Source organism: Rattus rattus, chromosome 7 (assembly GCF_011064425.1).
Source record: "Rattus rattus isolate New Zealand chromosome 7, Rrattus_CSIRO_v1, whole genome shotgun sequence".
NCBI lineage: Eukaryota > Metazoa > Chordata > Mammalia > Rodentia > Muridae > Rattus > Rattus rattus.
The window spans coordinates 6,855,321-6,876,617 of record NC_046160.1 but is presented as its reverse complement, the minus strand read 5'-3'; the positions used below and the strand labels follow the sequence as shown (position 1 = coordinate 6,876,617).

Sequence of the window (21,297 nt, the reverse complement as noted above, 5' to 3'; positions counted from 1 at the left end):
CTGCTCTACTCACTCCTGCAACATTCTTGTTAACCGCCAACAGCAGTTAGGGAGGCAAATCAGACATATTTTTTCAAAAAGGAAAGAAAAACTCATCACAAAAGGAGTCTGAGAAGCTGCTCTGCACGCCAAGAAAACAAGTCTTCTACGGTCCTTACCAGTAAACAACGTCCAGCGGTGCAAAGTAATTTTTCATTATCAGGTCAGCAAAGTAAGCTTCGGTTTCCCGGCAGGCAGTTCCGTTTCCAATCACCACTGTGTTGCAGCTTCAAGGGAAAACAGAATGAGAACCTAGAGTCTCAGGCACACTCTGAGGTCAGCCAGAGAAAGCACAAAATGCACAAGTGCTAGACACAGCTCTTCCTCTCGCCTGTATCCATGCAACCATTCCTTTGCTCTAGACTGCACAGCGCCCTGCATTTGGTAAGGAGGGTGGAGGGGAATGGAGAAACAGTTTACTGTTATCTTAAGAATAGTCAGTCAGCTTTTTCTCATCTACAAAGAGCCAAAATAAACAAGTAAATTCAGGCTCATTCCAAACCATAATAAAGATATACAACTAAACTTTACCATGTTAATTTCTGAGATTCTTAACTACTATAGTAGCCTTTCTTTACTGGAGAATGGAAGGAAGGGACGAGAGGGTAGGGAGGATCTCCCGGGTACCACATCCTCACCTCTACTTGACAGAAGGTGGAGAGAGTCTCATGTGAGTCCTCCAGCAACTCCCCAGCACTGTACACAGGGGCCCTCTTCCTCCCCAGGTGCTTCCCTTAATCCCGCACTCCAAATGAGGAGCTTCCAAAATGCCTATGATTAACTGAGCCACTAAACTACGCAACAGGCTATTTATCTCCTTACTTGAAATTCAGCAAAAGCCTCTTGATCTTCTCTGCCTCTCGGAAACCTTGTCCACAGTGCAAATAAACCACATCAGTATGAAGTATCTGACCTGGGGGGTGGGGGGAAGATGGGTGTAAAAAGACATTTGCAAACTATAACTCCCTACTGTTTCTATTAAGCAAGTTGCAACAGGAAACGAAAATGGCTTATCTTTTAGGATGCAATCTGAGGATCTATGAGCTGCCTCAGAAAGTAAATGTACTTGCCCCACACGTGACACACTTAGCTGGGACCTGAAACCACACAGTAGACTACAAATGATGACCTCAAGCTCTCCTCTGACCTCCATGAATGAATTTACATGCACATATCCACACAAAGGAAAATGTAAAAAAGGTTGTTAAAATAAAGTCTGATTCATTATTCACTAGTTCAGGTTCTTCTAAGGATTCAGAAATGCTGTTACTGTCACAGTAAAAGAACTCCACTTTCAGCATAAGACCATTACTAGGTGGACACTATGTTGTGGCAGCTACAAGAGAAAGACCTAGCACAGCAGCAGCTGCAGCTCACACTGCCCGGCTACGTCAGGCGTGACTACGCTCTTCTTTCTTCTCAGTTGCTAATATATGAATTTGTTTATTCCATTTCTTCGAGTTATATATTTAAGACCTTCAGGCTTTTTCTATCTTACATTATATAATTTTATTTTTAAATAAACATTTTTAACTGAAAAAATTTCAGAGTGATCACTCAATGAAGAGAAATAAATGAGCTACGTAAAGACAGTAGGAACTTGGTGAGAGTCACAGGATAACCTCAAAAAGAAAGGGGTAAGGAGTAATGCTGTGATCCAGGACTGAGCAGGGTAGCTGGGGAGACTGCTTCAAGTTCTGAGACAGCTGCTACCTTACAAAAATAACTGAGGAACAAAGGAGGAGGAAAAACTACAACAGAAAGGACCAATTAAGTTTCAAGTAAACCATTGGTAAAAAAAAAACTGCTTTCCATTCCAGTCTGAATCAATGCCCTGAGCAGACCTTTTGCACTGGCTCTGCATCCACTCCTACAACACCCAGAGGAAGCCTGACTCCCAGGTGCTCTGAAACGCCCAGGGACACAGGAGAGGCCACAACATCTGGCCCAACACCTACTCCAAAACCCGAACAGGTTCCTTCGGGTCTGAACCAGTGCCAAGAGCAGACCTTGGACGCTACCTCCATACCCAGTGCCACAACACCCAGAGGAAGCCCGACTCCCAGGCACTCTAACACACCCAGGATCAGAGATGTCTAGGATCTCTAAAGACCTAGGATCACAGGAGCACAGAAGAAGCTCAACTTCCAGGAGATCCGATACACCCAAGAGCACTGGAGCTCTGATGCACTCAAGACACAGCTGAGGCCACAACATCTTTCCCAACACCCAGCATAACTAGAACCCTCTCAGGAGGCAGGGAACACAAACCCCCTCCCAGCCAGTCACAGGTTCCTTACATAGGCTGTACCTGTGCCTGGAGCAAGCCCAGAGCTCTAGCTTCCCAGCCACTCCTGCAACGCCCTAAGAAAGCTTGACCCCCAGGAGCTCTGACACAACAGGACCTCAGGAGCCTGGACACATCAGGACTTCAGGATCCCAGTGGCAGCTTGACTCCCAGGAGCTCCAACACACTCAGGATCTCAGGATCTCAGGATCACAGGATCCCAGAATCATAGGATCAGAGACAGCTGGACTCTGAGGAGTTCTGACACAACCAGGATCACAGGAGGGACAAGGTCCAGTCAGAGACAGAAAGGGCAGGTAGCACTAGAAATAATCAGATATCGAGAGACAAGTGCAAGAACCTAAGCAAACAGAAACAGTGTGGTAGAGTGCCAGGGAGTCAGGCTTCCTCTGTGTGTTGTGACACTGGGTGCAGACGCAGCGTCCAATGATACTTGGCATCATCAGAGCCTAGTTCTCCCACCTAAGCAAATACTGGATATCCAAACACACTGGAAAAGCAAGATTTGGATTTAAAATCACATTTTATAATGATGATAGAGGACTTTAAGAATGACATAAATAACTCCCTTAAAGAAATACAGGACAGCACAGGTAAACAAGTAGAAGGCCTTAAAGAGGAAACACAAAAATCCCTTAAAGAATTATAGGAAAACACAACCAAACAGGTGAAGGAATTGAAGCATCCAAGATCTAAAACTGGAATTAGAAACAATAAAGAAATCACAAAGGGAGACAACCTTAGAGATAGAAAACCTGGGAAAGAGATCAGGAGTCACAGATGTAAGCATCACCAACAGAGTACAAGAGCTAGAAGAGAGAATCTCAGGGGCAGAAGATACCATAGAAAACATTGACAAAACAGTCAAAAAATGCAAAGTGCAAAAAACTCCTAACCCAAAACATCCTGAAAATCCAGGACACAATGAGAAGATCAAAGGATAATAGATGTAGAAGAGAGCGAAGATCCCCAACTTAAAGGGCCAGTAAATATCTTCAACAATATTAAAGAAGAAAACTTCCCTAACCTTAAGAAAGAGAAGCCCATAACATACAAGAAGCCTACAGAACTCTAAATAGATTGGACCAGAAAAGAAACTCGTTCTATCACATAATAATCAAAACGCCAAATACACAAAACAAAGAGAGAATATTAAAAGCAGTAAAGGAAAAAGGTCAAGTAACATATAAAGGCATACCTATCAGAATTACAGCTGACTTCTCATGAGACGCTATGAAAGCCAGATCTTGGGCAGATGTCATACAGACCTTAAGAGAACACAAATGCCAGCCCAGGCTACTGTATTCAGTAAAACTCTCAATTAACATAGATGGAGAAACCAAAATATTCCAGGAAAAAACCAAAATTTTCAAATATCTTCACATAAATCCAGCCCTACAAAGGATAAAAGATGAAAAAGCTCTAACACAAGGAGGGTAACTACACCCTAGAAAAAGCAAGAAAGTAATCTTTCAACAAACCCAAAAGAAGATAGCCACACAAACATAATTTCACCTCTAACAACAAAAATAACAGGAAGCAACAATCACTATTCCTTAATATCTCTTAACATCAATGGACTCAATTCCCCAATAAAAAGACACAGACTAACTGACTGGATACATAAAGAGGACCCAGCATTTTGCTGCATACAGGAAATGAACCTCTGAGACAAGGACAGACACTACCTCAGAGTAAAAGGCTAGAAAAAATTTTTCCAAGCAAATTGTCCCAAGAAACAAACTGGATTAGCTATTCTAATATCCAATAAAATTGACTTTCAGCCAAAAGTCATCAAAAAAGATAAGGACACTTCATACTGGTCAAAGGAAAAATCCACCAAGATGAACTCTCAATTCTGAACATCTATGCTCCAAATGCAAGGGCATCCACATTCATAAAAGAAACTTTACTAAAGCTCAAAGCTCACATTGCACCTCACATGATAATAGTAGGAGATTTCAACACCCCACTCTCATCATTGGACAGATCATGGAAACAGAAACTAAACAGAGACACTGTGAAGCTAACAGAAGTTATGAACCAAATGGATTTAACAGATATCTATAGAACATTTCATCCTAAAACGAAAAATATACCTTCTTCTCCGTACCTCAAGTTACCTTCTCCAAAACTGACCATATAATTGGTCACAAAACAGGCCTCAACAGATACAAGAAGACTGAGATAATCCCATGCATCCTATCAGATCACCACAGACCACAGACTAAGGATGGTGTTCAACAACAACAAAAACAACAGAAAGCCCACATACACATGGAAGCTGAACAATGCTCTACTCAATGATATCTTGGTCAAGGAAGAAATAAAGAAATTTAAGACATTTTAGAATTTAATGAAAATGAAGGCACAACATACCGAAACTTATGGGATACAACGGAAGCAGTGCTAAGAAGAAATATCATAGTTCTGAGTGCCTCCAAAAAAGAAAAAAAAAAACAAAACAAAACAAAACAACCAAAACTGGAGAGAGCATATACTAAGATAGTACACCTGAAAGTTCTAGAAGAAAAAAAGGCAAATAAACCCAAGAGGAGTAGAAGGCGGGAAATAATCAAACTCAGGGCTGAAATCAACCAAGTAGAAACAAAAAGGACTATACAAAGAATCAACAAAACCAGGAGCTGGTTCTTTGAGAAAATCAACAAGATAGATAAATCCTTAGCCAGACTAACCAGAGGGCACAGAGAGTGCATCCAAAGTAACAAAATCAGAAATGAGAAGGGAGACATAACAACAGAATCTGAGGAAATTAAAAAAATTACCAGATCCTACTACAAAAGCCTATATTTAACAAAACTGGAAAATCTGGATGAAATGGGCAATTTTCTAGACAGACACCAGGTACCAAAGTTAAATCAGGATCAGATAAACTATCTAAACAGTCTTATAACTCTTACGGAACTAGAAACAGTCATTAAAAGTCTCCCGACCAAAAAAGCCCAGGACCAGATGGGTTTAGTGCATAATTCTATCAGACATTCAAAGAAGACCTAATATCAATATTCTTCAAACTATTCTACAAAATAGAAACAGAGGGAACATTATCCATTTCTTTCTATGAAGCCGCATTACGCTTACAACTAAACCACACAAAGACCCAACAAAGAAAGAGAACTTCAAACCAATTTCCCTTATGAATATCAATGCAAAGATACTCAATAAAATTCTCAAAAACCATCAAAACAAACATCCATCATGATCAAGTAGGCTTCATCCCAGGGATACAGGGATGGTTCAATATGCATCAATGTAATCCACTATGTAAACAAACTCAAAGAAAAAAACCACACAATTATCTCATTAGAAGCTGAGAAAGCATTTGACAAAATTTAATACCCCTTCATGATAAAAGTCCTGGAAAGATCAGGAATTCAAGATCCATACCCAAACATAGTAAAAGAAATATACAGCAAACTAGTAGCCAACATCAAACTCAATGGAGAGAAACTTGAAGCAATCCTAATAAAATCAGGGTCTAGACAAGGCTGCCAACTCTCTCCCTACTTTTTCAATATAGTACTCAAAGTCTTAGCCAGAGCAATTAGACAACAAAAAGAGGTCAAAGGGATACAAATTGGAAAGGAAGAAGTCAAATATCACTATTTGCAGATGATATGATAGTATACTTAAGAGACACCAAGAGTTCCACCAGAGAACTACTAAGCCTGATAAACAATTTTGATTGGGTATAAAATTAACTCAAAGAAATCAGTAGCTTTTCTCTACTCAAAGGATAAACAGGCTGAGAAAGAAATTAGGGAAATGACACCTTTCACAAAAGTCCCAAATAATATAAAATAACTTGGTGTGACTCTAACCAAGCAAGTGAAAAATCTGAATGACAAGAACTTCAAGTCTCTGAAGAAAGAAACTGAAGATATCAGTAGATGGAAAGACCTCATAGATTGGCAGGACTAATACAGTAAAAATGGCCATCTTGCCAAAAGCAATCTACAGATTCGATGCAATCCCCATCAAAATTCCAACTCATTTCTTCACAGAGTTAAAAAGAGCAATTTGCAAATTCATTTGGAATAACAAAAAACCCAGGATAGCGAAAACCATCCTCAACAATAAAAGAACTTCTTGGGGAATCACCATCCCTGACCTCAAGCTGTATTATAGAGCAATAGTGTTAAAACTATTATGGTATTGGTACAGATACAGGCAGGTAGGTCAATGGAATAGAATTGAAGACCTAGAAATGAACCTCCACACCTATGGTCACTTGATCTTTGACAGTTGAGCTAAAACCATCCAGTGGAAAACAGATAGCATTTTCAACAAATGGTGCTGGTTCAACTGGAGGTCAGCATGTAGAAGAATGCAGATCGATCTATTCTTATCTCCTTGTACAAAGCTCAATTCTAAGTGGATCAAGGACCTCCACATAAAACCAGCACACTGAATCTAATAGAAGAGAAAGTGAGGAAGAGTCTCAATCACATGGGCACTGGGGAAAATTTCCTGAACAGAACACCAACGGCTTACGCTCTAAGATCAAAAAATCGACAAATGGGACCTCATAAAACTGAGAAGCTTCTGTAAGACAAAAGACACTGTCAATAGGACAAAATGGCAACCAACAGATGGGGAAAAGATCTTTCCCAATCCTACATCTGATAGAGGGCTAATATCCAAAATATACAAAGAACTTAAGAGGTTAGACTCCAGAGAATCAAACAATCCTATTTTAAAAAATGGGGTACAGAGTTTAACAAAGAATTCTCAACTGAGGAATATCAAACAGCCGAGAAGCACCTAATGAAATGTTCAATATCCTTAGTCATCAGGGAAATGCAAATCAAAACAACCCTGAGACTCTACCCACACCAGTCAGAATGGCTAAGATCAAAAATTCAAATGACAGTAGATGCTGGCGAGGATGTGGAGAAAGAGGAACACTCCTCCATTGTTGGTGGGATTGCAAACTGGTACAACCACTCTGGAAATCAGTTTGGAAGTTCCTCAGAAAATTGGACATAGTACTCTAAGGACCCAGCTATACCACTCCTGAGCACATACCCAAAAGATGTTCCAACATTTAACAAGGACACGTGCTCCACTATTTCACAGCAGCCTTATTTATTATAGCCAGAAGCTGGAAAGAACCCAGATGTCCTTCAACAGAGTAATGGATACAGAAAATGTGGTACATTTACAAAATGGAGTATTACTCAGCTATCAAAAACAATGACTTCATGAAATTCTTAGGCAAATGGATGGAACTAGAAAATATCATCCTGAGTGAGGTCACCCAATCCCAAAGAACACACATGGTATGTGCTTGCTGATAAGTGATAAGCCAAAAAGCTCAGGATACCCATGATACAATTCAGAGACCACATGAAGCTCAAGAAGAAAGAAGAACAAAGTGTGGATGCTTCTTAGAAGGGGTAACAAAATATTCACAGGAGGAAATACAGAAACAAAGTGCAGAGCAGAGACTGAAAAAAAGGCCGTCCAGAGACTACCACACATTGGGATCCATCGCACAGGCACGAAACCCAGACACTATTGCAGATGCCAAGAAGTGCATGCTGACAGGAGCCTGAAATAGCTGTGTCCTGAGAGGCTCTGCCAGAGCATGACAAATACAGAGTCGAATGGTTGCAGCCAACCATTTGACTGAGAACAGGGTCCCCAATGGAGGAGTTAGAGAAAGAACTGAAGGAGCTGAAGGAGTTTACAACCCCATAGGAAGAACAACGATATCAACCAACCAGATCCCCAGAGCTCCCAGGAACTAAACCACCAATCAAAGAGTACCCATGGGGGATCCCATGGCTCCAGCCACATATGTAGCACAGGATGGCCCTGTTGGGCATCAGCGGGAGGAGAGGCCCTTGGTCCTGTGAAGGTTCAATGCCCCGTTGTAGGAGAATGCCAGGGTGGGCAAGCGGGAGGGAGTGGGTGGAGGGAGTGGGTGAGTGGGTGGGTGGATGGGGAGCCCCTCATGGAAGCAGTGAGTGGGGGGATGAGATAGACGGTTTCCACAGGGTATATTGGGAAGGGGGATAATATTTGAAATATAAATAAAGAAAATATCCAATAAAAAAAGGAAAAGGAAAATGCTTTCATCAGTATCAATTAAGAAAAGGAAGATACAAATATACTAGAAATGAAGAAGCTGTATAACCAGGGTACAACATTATAAAAAGAGTGGGACATAGACTAAATGATGAAGTACAAGTTCTGAGCAAAACTTTATCCACACAGGCTGCGAAAACATCTGTGTTTCAAAGCCTAACAAGGGCACTCTAACCACACTACGGAAAATTAAGCTACCAGCATGCCCAGAAGAAGGTACCAAGGAGAAGTTGAAGTTAACTTTTAAAACCCATGTAATCTGACATTCTCAAAACAAAACTCCTAACAGGGCCCAGAATCCGAACATTCAGAAAGCTAAGGCAGGAACCTCTGTTGGGGCTACACAGTGAGCTTAAGGTTAGCCTACACCAGAGTAAAGCCTTGTTTAAAAATAAAACAATAAGGAAAATCCAAATACTGTAATTTATCCCAGTGGCACAGTAAGGGACACACATCTCAGTAGGCACGGTAAAGATCCTGGGATTGCCGGTCCTTCCCATGTGGGAAACAGGAATAGCACAAATGACGACCAGGAAAACAAAGAAGCACAAGCCACGGCTGTGCCTGTGAAAGGTAGCAAAGAGTCCTCCAAAAGCAAACACCAAGCGTCTGGAGGGCACAGCACAGCACAGCACAGCACAGCACAGCACAGCACAGCACAGCACAGCACAGCACAGCACAGCACAGCACAGCACAGCACAGCACAGCACAGCACAGCACAGCACAGCACAGGACAGGACCTCTGTAGGAGGCATCTGAGGGAGAATCGCTCCCACTGGGGAGCACAAGTCAGTCTGAGGAGCTGACACTGGTGGCCACCAGGATAAAGGCTGCCTAGTGACCGTCTGAAGACTGAAAAATGGATCCATGTGGACTCCCAAAGCAAAAGAAGAAAGGATGGAAACAAAGAGCTAGACTTGGATCTAAACTGAGCAAGGCAAGGACAGAATGTGGAAAGGAAACAGACCCAGAGTAAACAGGAGAAAGCAACAGACAACCCAATCTGAAACCATCAGCCAGTTACAGCTGATGTCTCTAATAACTGGCAAACACGAGACAAAGTGAGCTTACGGTGAGAAGCCTGTCCCGAATTAACTCACCTTCTAAAGGACAGGAAGCATAGCCTAAGCAAAACAAAAAGATGATGACGAACTGTGCACAGAAAGATGCTTTTCTTATGGCATAAAAGTCTACCATGATGTGCCCACAAAACAGAACAAGATACATGAAAAATGACATTTTTTAAAAAGAGAACATTATATAAACTATGAGGCTAATAAACATCAGAATCATAAAACCACATGAATGAAATAGCAAGAATGAATTTCATATGGAATTTCGGCAGCATATGTACCAACGCTGGGACAACACAGAGGAGGGCAGCAGAGGCCTGGCCAGGACAGCATGAGGAGACAGCACTCCAGAGATGGAAACCCAGCTGAGGGACAGAGGACAGACGTCCTCAGAGAAGCAAGAGATAGCAAAGACGACAAAATAAAGGAAAGATGCTTACCAGGGAATTATTGTGAATAACTATCAAAGAGAAATTCTAAAACCATAAAAAAAATTACATACAGAGACTCAAACAGATGGCTTTAATAACAACTTAGGGAAGATTGGAGGATTACTAATCTGTAGAAAATAAAGTAAAACAGTGGAAAACAGAAGAAGAAAAGAGAACGAGAGATATAATAACATAATGGCACTCAAATGGAATTCATGCCAACACATACACAGTGTTAACCATACCACATAAAAACTTTGACACAAAGAAAATCTTCGCACCAGAAGGAAGAGAAAGGAACACCTATAAGTCTGCAGACTAATTACAGGGAAAGAAAAAAAGTCAGCCAAAACAATAAAACTAAAAACAATGGGATACTATCTTTAAGTAACTACTGATTAACCAATCTACCCATAAAAATAGTCTTCGAAAGTAAAACAAAAGCAGCTTTTTCAGACAAAACCGTAGACAACTTTTTGTCAACTAAGTCCCAGCGCTCAGGAAGCAGAGGCAGCAGATTTCTGTGAGTTCAGACCAGCCTGGTCTACAGAGTTCCAGGCCAGCTGGGGCTACACAGAAAGACCCTGACTCCAAAAGGAAGAGAAAACCAGTAGCATGGAACTTTTCGGGCAGTAAGGTTTCTCAAATGAGAACTGAGGAAATACAAAAAGGAGGCACAGGAAGGCTAACTACAGAGGACAGGGAAACTACACTAACTCCACATTCACAGCTACAAAATATCTGATACTTAAAGTGATACAAAATCAGATACATCATAAAAAGTTAAAGTTGATAAGAGCCAGGAGTTCAAGTCTTAGCATCTGGGGTTCTATAGAGCTCAGCTGGAGAATGCGTGCCTGGGCTTGAAGGCCAGTGCCACATACACAGATGTGGTAACACGTGTCCGTAGTGCCAGCACTCAGGAGGGAGAGGCAGAGGCTCATGAGGTCAGTGTCCTTCTTAGTCATCACAGGAGAATTTAAGGGTAGCCTGGGCTATGAACTATGTCAAGAAAGAAAGGGGGAGAGGGTGCAGAGAAGAAAAAAAAAAAAGAAGAAGGAAAGAAGAGACAAGATGTTAAAGCCTGACCCTAGTTAGTTAATGGAGAGAGGGAACAGGTACATGGTGGTTTTCCTGTGAGGGTTCTGATCAGAACTATGGGAAATCCTTTGATTCCCATGGCCCCATGAAAAATTTTCTAAACCACAAAAACAAGCATTATTTCCAAATCTTCATGATATCTATGAAATGGAACTCAACCAAAAAGTTCTCATATGAAAAGCTGAGGAACTTACTAGTAGGAGAAATGATGGCTAGTTTGCATCCGTGTTTGTAGCCAGGATCTACTCCCATCAGGGTGCGGCCTGGAACAGGACTGGTTAAAAGGAGCTGGCGGAGATTCTGTCCAAACATCATGACTGATTGCTTCTCTGCATCCGAGGTCAGTTTGGCTCTTTAGAAACGGAGGGGAGGGGGACAACACAAAAAGTACTTAGATTTTTCATTCATCCAAATTTTCTTTTCAGAAAAAGAGCAGACTTTACTTTGTGCAGTCAATCCTCAGGGAGAAAGCATCCTGCCCCTGAGTTACATTGGGTCTACTCTTGCTAACCACAGAAATACGACCCCACAAACAATTCCAAAGCAAACTAAGTCTGCATACCTATCTATACCTGTCTTCTGGAACTGCTCCATTAGACACAAGTCCCAAGTTAGATGTGCACAGACACGAGGAAGAGTGTAGCAGATGGCAAATATAACCCCAGCAAGACTGAAAGGCTGCAGCACAGCGGCCTCCACAACCTTATTTACTTCAGTGCTCTCCTGTCTTTGTCTGCATTCCTCTCTATATCTCTCCTCCCTGTCATTCCCAGGCACTCGGCCATGCCACAGCTCCTGAGAGCTGGGACAGAAGCAGGCCTCATGTGACCACGTCCTGCTTTATCCAGACAGTTAGAAGTGTACTTTTAAAACCTTGAAGCCCTCAGTGTATCATCTCTTGAAATTCATAAGAATTATGTCATAAGAATTATTGCTTCTCTATTAGACCAAATAAAAAATGAATGCCATTGGCCACAAGAAAACGTAATACAAAGCAATTCAAATATATTTTATGTCTTTGTGGGTTGGGTTAACTAGATATGTGTGAAAAAGTGCACACTACTGTCTGTTTCTCTAGTTAATTTGGTTTGTAAGGATTTTCTATCATCTTCTCTAACATTTCAATGTAATTCTCTGACTTCTGCAAAACAGGATAAAAAAATCATTACAAGTATTTCTAAATCTTTATTTTGAACTTCATTTATTGTGAAGTCATTGACTGGTAGTCTTTTCAAGGACCCATGATTGGTTTAAGAGACACGAAGGTGAGAGACCACTCCCTTCCCAAAGAGCACCATGGTAACAGAAGCAGAATGATGATGGACAGAACGGACTCCAGCGGTGAGGGGTGCTAACTCAGGAGGAACCTCGCTGGGAGCAGCTTAGGTGAACAAGATGGGAAATGTAAGGGGCACACAACAGAGGTGGGGACACTGCACACAAGGAGAGTGCCATAGAAGGCTCACATTCTTCAAAGAAAAAGAAAGTGATTTCATAGGCTAAGAAAAAAAATAACATGGACACTGAGGAGACAGAGGAGGCCATCAACCCGGTCATCAGACGCTTCCAAATAGCCACAAGACCCACGGAGACAGCTTTCGGTAGACTACTGCGAAACGATCAATGGGCTTTTAAAAGATCGTGTGGGGCAGCAAGATGGCTCACAGGTAAAGGACCTGAGCCCACAGGAGGGTCTGTTCTGGTCCTCAGCACCCACAGGAAAAGCCCAGCATGCTGGCTGATGGCATCACCTGTGAGGCCGCTGAGGTCAGAAGCAAGGATCAATAAAACAAAGCTGACGAACACAACCCTGGCAATCAATTTTTTTATCCTTAGGATACATTTCTTCAGAATTAAAGAAACAAAATATTTTTCTTCAAAACACTGGTCAAGTCATCTTTGACTGCCCTCTTCAGCTGCTGCTCAGATAAGCATTCCTAAGGAGACCCTCTCTGTAGACTAACGACAAGCAGAAATGAGCTATGCTGTTCTACCTCGGGCAATTTAAAAGAAGAACACGTTCTTGCTTACCCACAGTGCAAATCAAAAGAGGACTGTGTCCTACAGAATCCCACACTACACAGCTTAGCAGCAATGAAATCATTCCACATGCTATAAAACCAAATATCAAAATATCATTGGATGCTGAACACAATATGGAAAAATCAAGGAAAGAAAAAGAAGTACCACATTGAAATTTTAAATAAGATTATTTCCCCTTTAAAACAGAATGAATGGGCCCCAATAATTCACTTGCTACATAGCCATGGCAACCAAAGTTTGGATCCTAGCACCCACATACCAAGGTGGGTGTCCTGACAATGTCTGTCACCCCGGCTCCATGCAGGGTGTAGACAAGTATAAGGCTTGCTGGCACCCGGCCCAGCTCAGATGCAAGCCGCAGGTCGGGGGAAGGACCTCCACCTCACAGGAGCAGGTCCAGGTGACAGATGACACCCACCACCCTTTCTTGCCTCTGCACACAAGCACCTGCACCACGTATGTACATGTATATGCGCTCACACACAGACATATACACAGATGCCTGCACGCACACAGGTAAATGAATAAGTAAAGAACAAAACCCTCAAGTTTATGGCACAGCACGGAAAGCAAGAGACATTAGATCACACAGATGATACAGAATTCCAAACAACAGTCTCTGTCGGGGCCATCTAGGCTACGAAGAAGGAAACCAGAGTGTGGCACGGAGACAGAAATGGAGCGGTGGAGTGCCTCATCTTTATAACGGTCATTCCTACTCTGGACACGTTGACTCAAAGGCCAAATGTACAAGGCAGGAACAGAGAAGCTTCAGTCAGCTAGAACTCCTAGAGAGCTGACCAGATATGTGCAGTCCCACCATGCCCAGGCAGCCTGGAGAAGTGAAGATGAGAAGTGCTGGTCCACAGTACACATGAAGGACTGCATGAAACCATGCTGACTGCTGGAACTTAACAGCTAGAAAAAAGTCGAAGACAGAGTGCAGGGCTCTGCTGCTGTGAGACTCTCATTTCTCTGCTAACACACGTCTGCACCTCACAGAAGCCCCTGAGCCTGCTGGTTCTTTCAGTCACCTCCTCTTCTATGCTCACCGATGCTCACCCAGGAATTCCCACTGGGAGACGGGCGCACATAATTGCTTTCTCTCCTCAGAGCAGTGAGAGCATCCTGTTCTTCACCAAGCTCCTTATGCTTTCTTTGGCTCTATTACCTCCAGAAAATGCTTCCAAGTAACCTCTCCATTAACTCCTCAGCTTGTTTTTCCAAGTCAAATCTCTAATCAAATCAATAAAATCATGTTTGGCTTGACTGTCAAACTGAAACATCAGCAGTGCAGAACTGGAAGGGGTGCAAGCACTGAGCATTCAGGACTAAAGTGCATCACAATTGAGAAGAATATTCATAAGGATCAATCTGTAGATTAAAACCAAGACTCACGCTGAAGACCTGGTTTGAAGACCAAGTTCTTTGGCTGGGTTCAAATTAACAAACATTTACTCCGTACTCCTTGAAGACCATACATAATGTTAAACAGGACCCAAAATTAAACAAGACACATACCTGAGCTCTCTACAGAGGAGAGGAACAATGAGACGTTTAAAGGAGTCATCTAGTGAATTATGTAAAATCTTCATTAACTCTGGCCGTGCAAAGCCACGTGGCCTCCACCTACAAGAAAGGAAAAACTCAGGACAAAACTAAAGTGACAGAGATCAGGAAAGGACATCTGGAAGAGGGGAGCTGAAGAGCAGGGACAGCCTTTATGGAAACCATTGTAACATAATCTAGAAGGAGGGGCTGTCCTGAGGCTGTGGTGTCTGAAAGGGATTATGTGCCATGCTGACGGGAGACTTTGAGGGGGAGACTGTCATTTTGTTTAGGGGTTTTTGAAACAGGGTCTGGGTCTCTCCCCCTCCCCCTCACCTTTCTCCTTTCCCTCTCCCTCTCCAACCTAGAATTCACTATACAAACTATATTTGTTGTGACTGTTCTCTCCATAATATTACTAGTAAAGGCTAAACTCCTAAGACATCTCAAAGACACCAAAACACCTTTAACAGCACCACCTTCCCCAAATCCACGTGTGGAAGTCCTAGCCTCTAGTGTGAGGTATCTACAGAAGGGCTTTGGAGAGCATGTGCACTAGAGAAAGCCATACAGGAGAGCCTGCTGTCTCCCTGTACTCTGTGTAGCATGACAGAGTGGCACGCAGGACCTCACCTGTTCACTCCTTCATCTCCTACTCCCCCACCCCTGAGACTGTGGAAGATCTCTGTAAGCCAGCACCAATTAAATGTTGTCCTTTATAAGAGTTGCATTGGCCATGGTCCCTCTTCACAGCAATGGAACCCTAAGACAGATTTCTCGGAGTTTTGTTGGACATGGTAATTGGTTTGGTTTAGTTTTACTTTTGAGACAAGGTCTCACTACATAGCCTAGGCTGGCCACAAACTCACAATCCTCATGCTCATCCTCCTGAGTACTAACAAACTGTGTAGTAAACCTTATTTCAACTTTTAGTTCCACCTCAGTGTTCTCAGAAGAGTTGCACAGGACGCTATTGTGTGGGTAGAGCATAGCTGCTTAAGCAACTCACCTACTGACTAACGTAACTATTTTATGTGGTGCTGCCTTCTTAGCATTATTTGAAGATTCAGCAAGCTAATCCTTGGTGGACTTGGCTAAAAAGCAAAATGGCTTCTAGTGAACTTACGTAAGAATGATGTTGGAGGAGACTGCTAATTCCTAAAGAACATCTAACCTTTCAAGTAGATTTCCCAGCAAGTTCTCCCAAGGGGCTACTAACTAAGCACATACAAAATCTACAGCGACAGCAATGTGAGCCATTTTATGTCCTTGCTTTGACTGGCTTTCTCAATAAAATGCTAGCTACAAAATCTGTTGTAGCAATTAAACCGACTGTTGTAAGGCTCACACACACCCAGCAAAATTTAAACTAAAAGAACTATACAAACATGCATTGGTAACTTAAAAGGCTCTATTAACAGATAAGAATTTTAATATTAAAAGTTGTTTAAAACTTAATGTACCTGTTAAGTTTAATTATTATTTCAATAGTTTTAATGTGCAAAGTATTTTAAATAGATTACATACATTTAGTTCAGCTATATTGTAATATGATATAAATTACATTAGTACTTCAAATTTTAGCAGGTAAAACATCAGACATGATATGTATAAGTGACATTTTTTGTTAATTCATTTTTCCCAAGAAAAACATGTTTATAAAATATGGCATAGGGGAGTTGGGGATTTAGCTCAGTTCAGTGGTAGAGTGCTTGCCTAGCAAGCGCAAGGCCCTGGGTTCGGTCCCCAGCTCCGAAAAAAAGAAAAAAAAAAAAATATGGCATAGGAAGGTACTTCATATATCAGTGGATAGTAAAGTGATGACCTCATTGTGCACCCCTAACAGAGTGTACCTATGTCTTCCAGACTGTGAGTCTGTACAGTGTCACTACACTACACACTGCATCAAGCAGAACAAACCAAGGCATCATACTTAAACACAGAGCAGGCACACGGCAGAAGCATGGTCTAGAGATAAGTGTGTTTGTGCAGGCTTCTCGCTCACACGGGACTGGCAGGTCTCTGGGAATCAGTGAGCACCAAGCACTGGCGTAGGTTTCCGTGTTACTCAAGACTCCGAATACGGTGCACTTAAGCCCCACCAAATTCATAACGTTTTCAGCTTAGTTTTTTGTTAAAAGCTCATGTATTAGCCAAGGGCTCCACAGCTCTGCTGCTTCTGCACCTTGTCAGAGAAGGGTCTTCAGGCTCTACGGTGTGAGCAACTGCCACCTGTTATCCCACAATAACAGGACCTCCCTAAATGACTTCCCAAGACCCTTCCCAGGGCTCTCCTTGAGGGAGTGATTCCCTTTACTGACATAGGTGGGATCTCGGCTTGGTTTGCTCCCTTTTACAACAGCTTTCCTTGGAAGTAGACTGGCATGGATACTGCACTCGAGTGCATAGAACCCACTGGAGCAGGGGCTCACGCTTTGACTGCCTGAGAAGCTCACTAAGGTCTACCCAAGCTTCTACTGCACCATCACTGGGAATTCTCTCAGGAGTTCTTTTTTCTCTTCCTGTTCCTTTAGCTTTGTGCTCAATAAGTGATAGGTTTTTCAAATCCATAATAATTATAAAACTATAAACATATATATGTTTTGTCAATAACCAGTTTATAAAGCATATGACTACTCTGAAGTAAATGTCCTCTCCTCACAGACAGTCATCATTAATAATCTCGTATGCCCTTCATAGACATTTTCTATGTAGGTATATGTCTCAAGCATACTTTTTTTTTAAATATTAACTTATTAAACAGTGGAATATAACTTAGGGAGTTGGTAAGCCCCCCATATTAAGTTTATAATGTAAAAGGGAAATAATAATATTGTCATTTGCTTTTTAACATAATATGCATTTTATATATCAGTAGGTATTTTAGAAAGCAAATTTTATGGATAGCCAATCAACAGACCTGTTTTGTATACACCACCGACAGAATTCATTCTTCACTCCATCAGAAATGTTGACCTTGACTGTCAGTATCTTCAGATTCTCTCCTCGGTTAATGGCCAGAATCTGACAGAAACACATGACAAAGACTAATAGTCAATGAAGCAATGTTAAATTTAAGGAGTTCACATTTATGAAACAAATCAAGCACCCCTCTAGCCAAGAACAGACTTGTTTTTATTATTTACAAAGAAATGTATTAAAAACAATTGTTTATACTTTCCTCAAGTTACATGTCTTTGTCACAAAGAAAATCCTAGCTGGGGCTAAGGAAATAGTTGAAAAAGTATTTGCCACACACCATGAGCACCTAAGTTAAGACCCCCCACATCTACAGAGGCAGGGGCAGAGGCTTGTGTCTGCAATGTCAGTACCAGGGGGCAGAGACAGGCAGCATCCTGGAGCTTACTGGTCAGCCAGTCTAGCTCCATGGTCAGTGAGAGACCTTATTTCAAAAACTAAGATCAGAAGGGAGAGAGATGGCTGCAGGGTTAAGAGCACTTGCTACTCTTTCAGGACTTGAGTTGGGTTCCCAACACCCATGTCAGACAGTTCACAACTACCTCTGACTCTAGCTCCAAGGGACCCTACTGCCACCATCAAGCAAATACATGAGAATACATGCACACACTCCCTAAAATCCACTGACATTCAATTATGTCAATTGACTAAAAGAGCTCACGAACACCCCAATAGAGTAGAAACATCTGATAAAATCCAGCAGCCCTTCCTGAAGAAAACACTCAAAAACTGAAAGTCCAAAGTACTTTTTTAAAACATGAAAAATCAGAGCTTGGGACAAAAACTAAAGCTAGAACTATATAGTCAGATATAGCAGAATTACTACAGAAAGTAACAGTAAAGAAGAAAGACTGAAAACAGCACACAGGAAGTGGGTCAGTGGGTCAGCAGACAAGAACAAGGGTGCAAGCGAGGTCTCCTGGGAGGGTTCAAAGGCTGAGGCGGAAAGTCAGGACCTCACTATGGACTAATCTACAGAAGAACAAAGCCAAGGTGAGGTGGATCAGTGAACTTGGCAGACAGCAGTGACCCAGTGGTGCTTCCCCCAGGGCCTCTCATCATGTCATTCATCTATCTCCTGAGATTCCTATGCTCACACAGTTACATAGAGGATGAAAAGCAAGAGTTGACTACCACATAGACTAGAAAGCAGTCTCTACCCAGCAGCACCCTCTGGCACATGCAAACCTAAAAAGCTCCTAAAACACAGGGGCACTTTTCAGAGGAACATTCTAAACTACTCTTATTTTATCAGGCTTGAGCATCTCATCTCCAGAAGTCAAGCATAAATTTAAATCCAATCACTCAGGTTTCTTAAAAATTCTTGTGTGAAATATTGTTTAAATTTTTTTTCTCTTTCTCCTTCCCTCCCTCCCTCCCTCCGTCCTTCCCTCCCTCCCTCTCTCGCTCTCTCTCCCCCCCTCTCCCTCCCTCTCTCCCTCCCTCATTCATACATACACACACACACACACACACACACACACACACACACACACACACACACACACGGTACAAAATTAGATAAGAAGATCTTTCCTGGAGCTGGAGAGATGGCTGAATGGTTAAGAGCACCGACTGCTCTTCCAGAGGTCCTGAGTTCAATTCCCAGCAACCACATGGTGGCTCACAACCATCTGTAATGAGATCCAGTGCCTCTTCTGGTGTGTCTGAAGACAGCCACAGTGTATTCACATATATAAAATAAATAAATCTTAAAAGAAAAAGATCATTTCTGCAAAATGAATTTTAGCAAAGTTGTATAGGCACTGGTACATTTTTAGATATATTGGGTATGTGTGTCTATGTCTGTTTGTCTGTCTCTCCCTCCCCCTCCCTCACTCCCTTTTCTTCCCCTCCCCCCTCTTCCACCCCCCCCCCGTGTGTGTGTGTGTGTGTGTGTGTGTGTGTGTGTGTGTGTGTGTGTGTGTTACTGAGAACTGAAAAGCCAGGGCCTGCCACTCTCTACAACCACTTTACCAGAACTATACCGTCAGCCCTCCCTGTGGATGGTATTACAAATCACTGTTTTAGTATCTTATATTTGTAGTGTATAACTACGTAAATACAGCTCCATTCTGCCTATACTTTTAAAATTACTGAAATTATGTATTTCATCATGTATGACAAATATAGTACACAAAGAAGTAACATAAGCAACTTTAGACATAATAAGGGAATGTGGTCGGGGAGGGGGCTAGAGAGTGGTTAAAATCATTTGCACTTACAGAGGACCAGAGCTTGGGTCCCAGCACCTACATGGAGGCTGGAACTCTAGTTCCAAAGACCCTCGGGCCTTACTCTGGCCTCTGTGGGCACCAGATATGTCATGTGGTACACATATATACATGCAGACTGTCCTAGTTAGAGTTTTGCCGATATGATCAGACATCACGGCAAAGGCAAGTCTTATAAGGACAACATTTAATTGGGGATGGCTTACAGGTTCAGAGGTTCAGTCCATTATCATGAGGTGGGAGCCTGGCAGCATCCAGGCAGGCATGGTGCAGGAGGAGCTGAGAGTTCTACATCTTCATCTGAAGGCTGCTATGAGACTACTGGCCTCCAGGCAGCTAAGACAAGGGCATGAAAGCCCACGCCTACAAGGCCACACCTACTCCAACAAGGCCACACCTCCCAACACTGCCACTCCCTGGGCTAAGCATACACAAACCATCACACAGACAAAACATTTATACACATAAAAATAAAAATTAAAGTCTTTAAAAAAATAGTGAGCTATTTCAAATCTTCAAGTGGCCATGTCATCTTTACCGCTCAGACCCACCACATGGTAAAGAGTCAAGCAGCATCTATGTGATGAAGGAAGGCTCTTCATGCCACACTGCAGTAAGCAAAGGGTAAGTTTCATGTTTATGTGACCATATTATTTTAAACTGCATGTTAGTAATCAAATAATTATCACACAGAAGGTAAAGAATCCTAACAAGTTCCATTAGGCTCTTTTCACAGCTGTAAAACGTAGATAGGAAATTTTAAAATGATTAGTGAGGACTTCCATGTTGGGAGAGCACTTGCAGTCGCCTACTTCACACCACCCCCTTGACAAACCACCCAAAAGACCCATAAAACCAATGAAAAGAATAAATAGAATAACACCGGACATCTTTAGCATTCATAGGACACAGAACTAGACTGGCATCACATTTCTCAGAGAGAAAGAAAGAAAGAAAGAAAGAAAGAAAGAAAGAAAGAAAGAAAGAAAGAAAGAAAAGCAAGCCAGCCAGCCAGCCAGCCAGCCCGCCCGCCTGCCCAAAACTAACCAACAAACAAACAAAAAAAAGAGAGAAAGAAGAAACGTCTTTTGGGCTCTTTTGGGAGAGCAGGAGCACAGCACTGTACATCACACACATGGTGTGAAGAATGTAGTACATTCTATACTAGGAACATTTACTACAAAAGACTTTAAGAAATGAATGATGACTCTGAAGCACAATGAAAACCTATGGGAGTCTGCTTCTATCAGACCTGCTTCCTATGAAATATTAGTGTTGTTAAGGCTGGAAAGAAAAGACATTAGCGCATGGCTCATGGCCATGAAAAGAGATAAAGAAAACTGGTTATGACAGCTACTTTGTACATGGAAAGACAGAGCTGTGGGACCCTTATTTGTAACACGTCTCCTGCCGCTGTGCCTGTTCAA

General features: G+C 42.1%; 1 protein-coding gene across 1 annotated transcript in view; it reads right to left on the bottom strand.

The window, feature by feature from the left end:
• Positions 1-21,297, bottom strand: part of Srbd1 (S1 RNA binding domain 1) — a 174,979-nt gene that overhangs the window by 128,195 nt on the left and 25,487 nt on the right. Inside the window, exons 10-14 of the mRNA XM_032908732.1 lie at positions 17,578-17,681; positions 14,631-14,738; positions 11,261-11,418; positions 862-952; positions 159-266 (exon numbers count right to left, since the gene is read on the bottom strand). Of these exons, the coding sequence (XP_032764623.1) occupies positions 159-266; positions 862-952; positions 11,261-11,418; positions 14,631-14,738; positions 17,578-17,681 (569 nt within the window). The remainder of the gene's footprint in view (positions 1-158; positions 267-861; positions 953-11,260; positions 11,419-14,630; positions 14,739-17,577; positions 17,682-21,297) is intronic.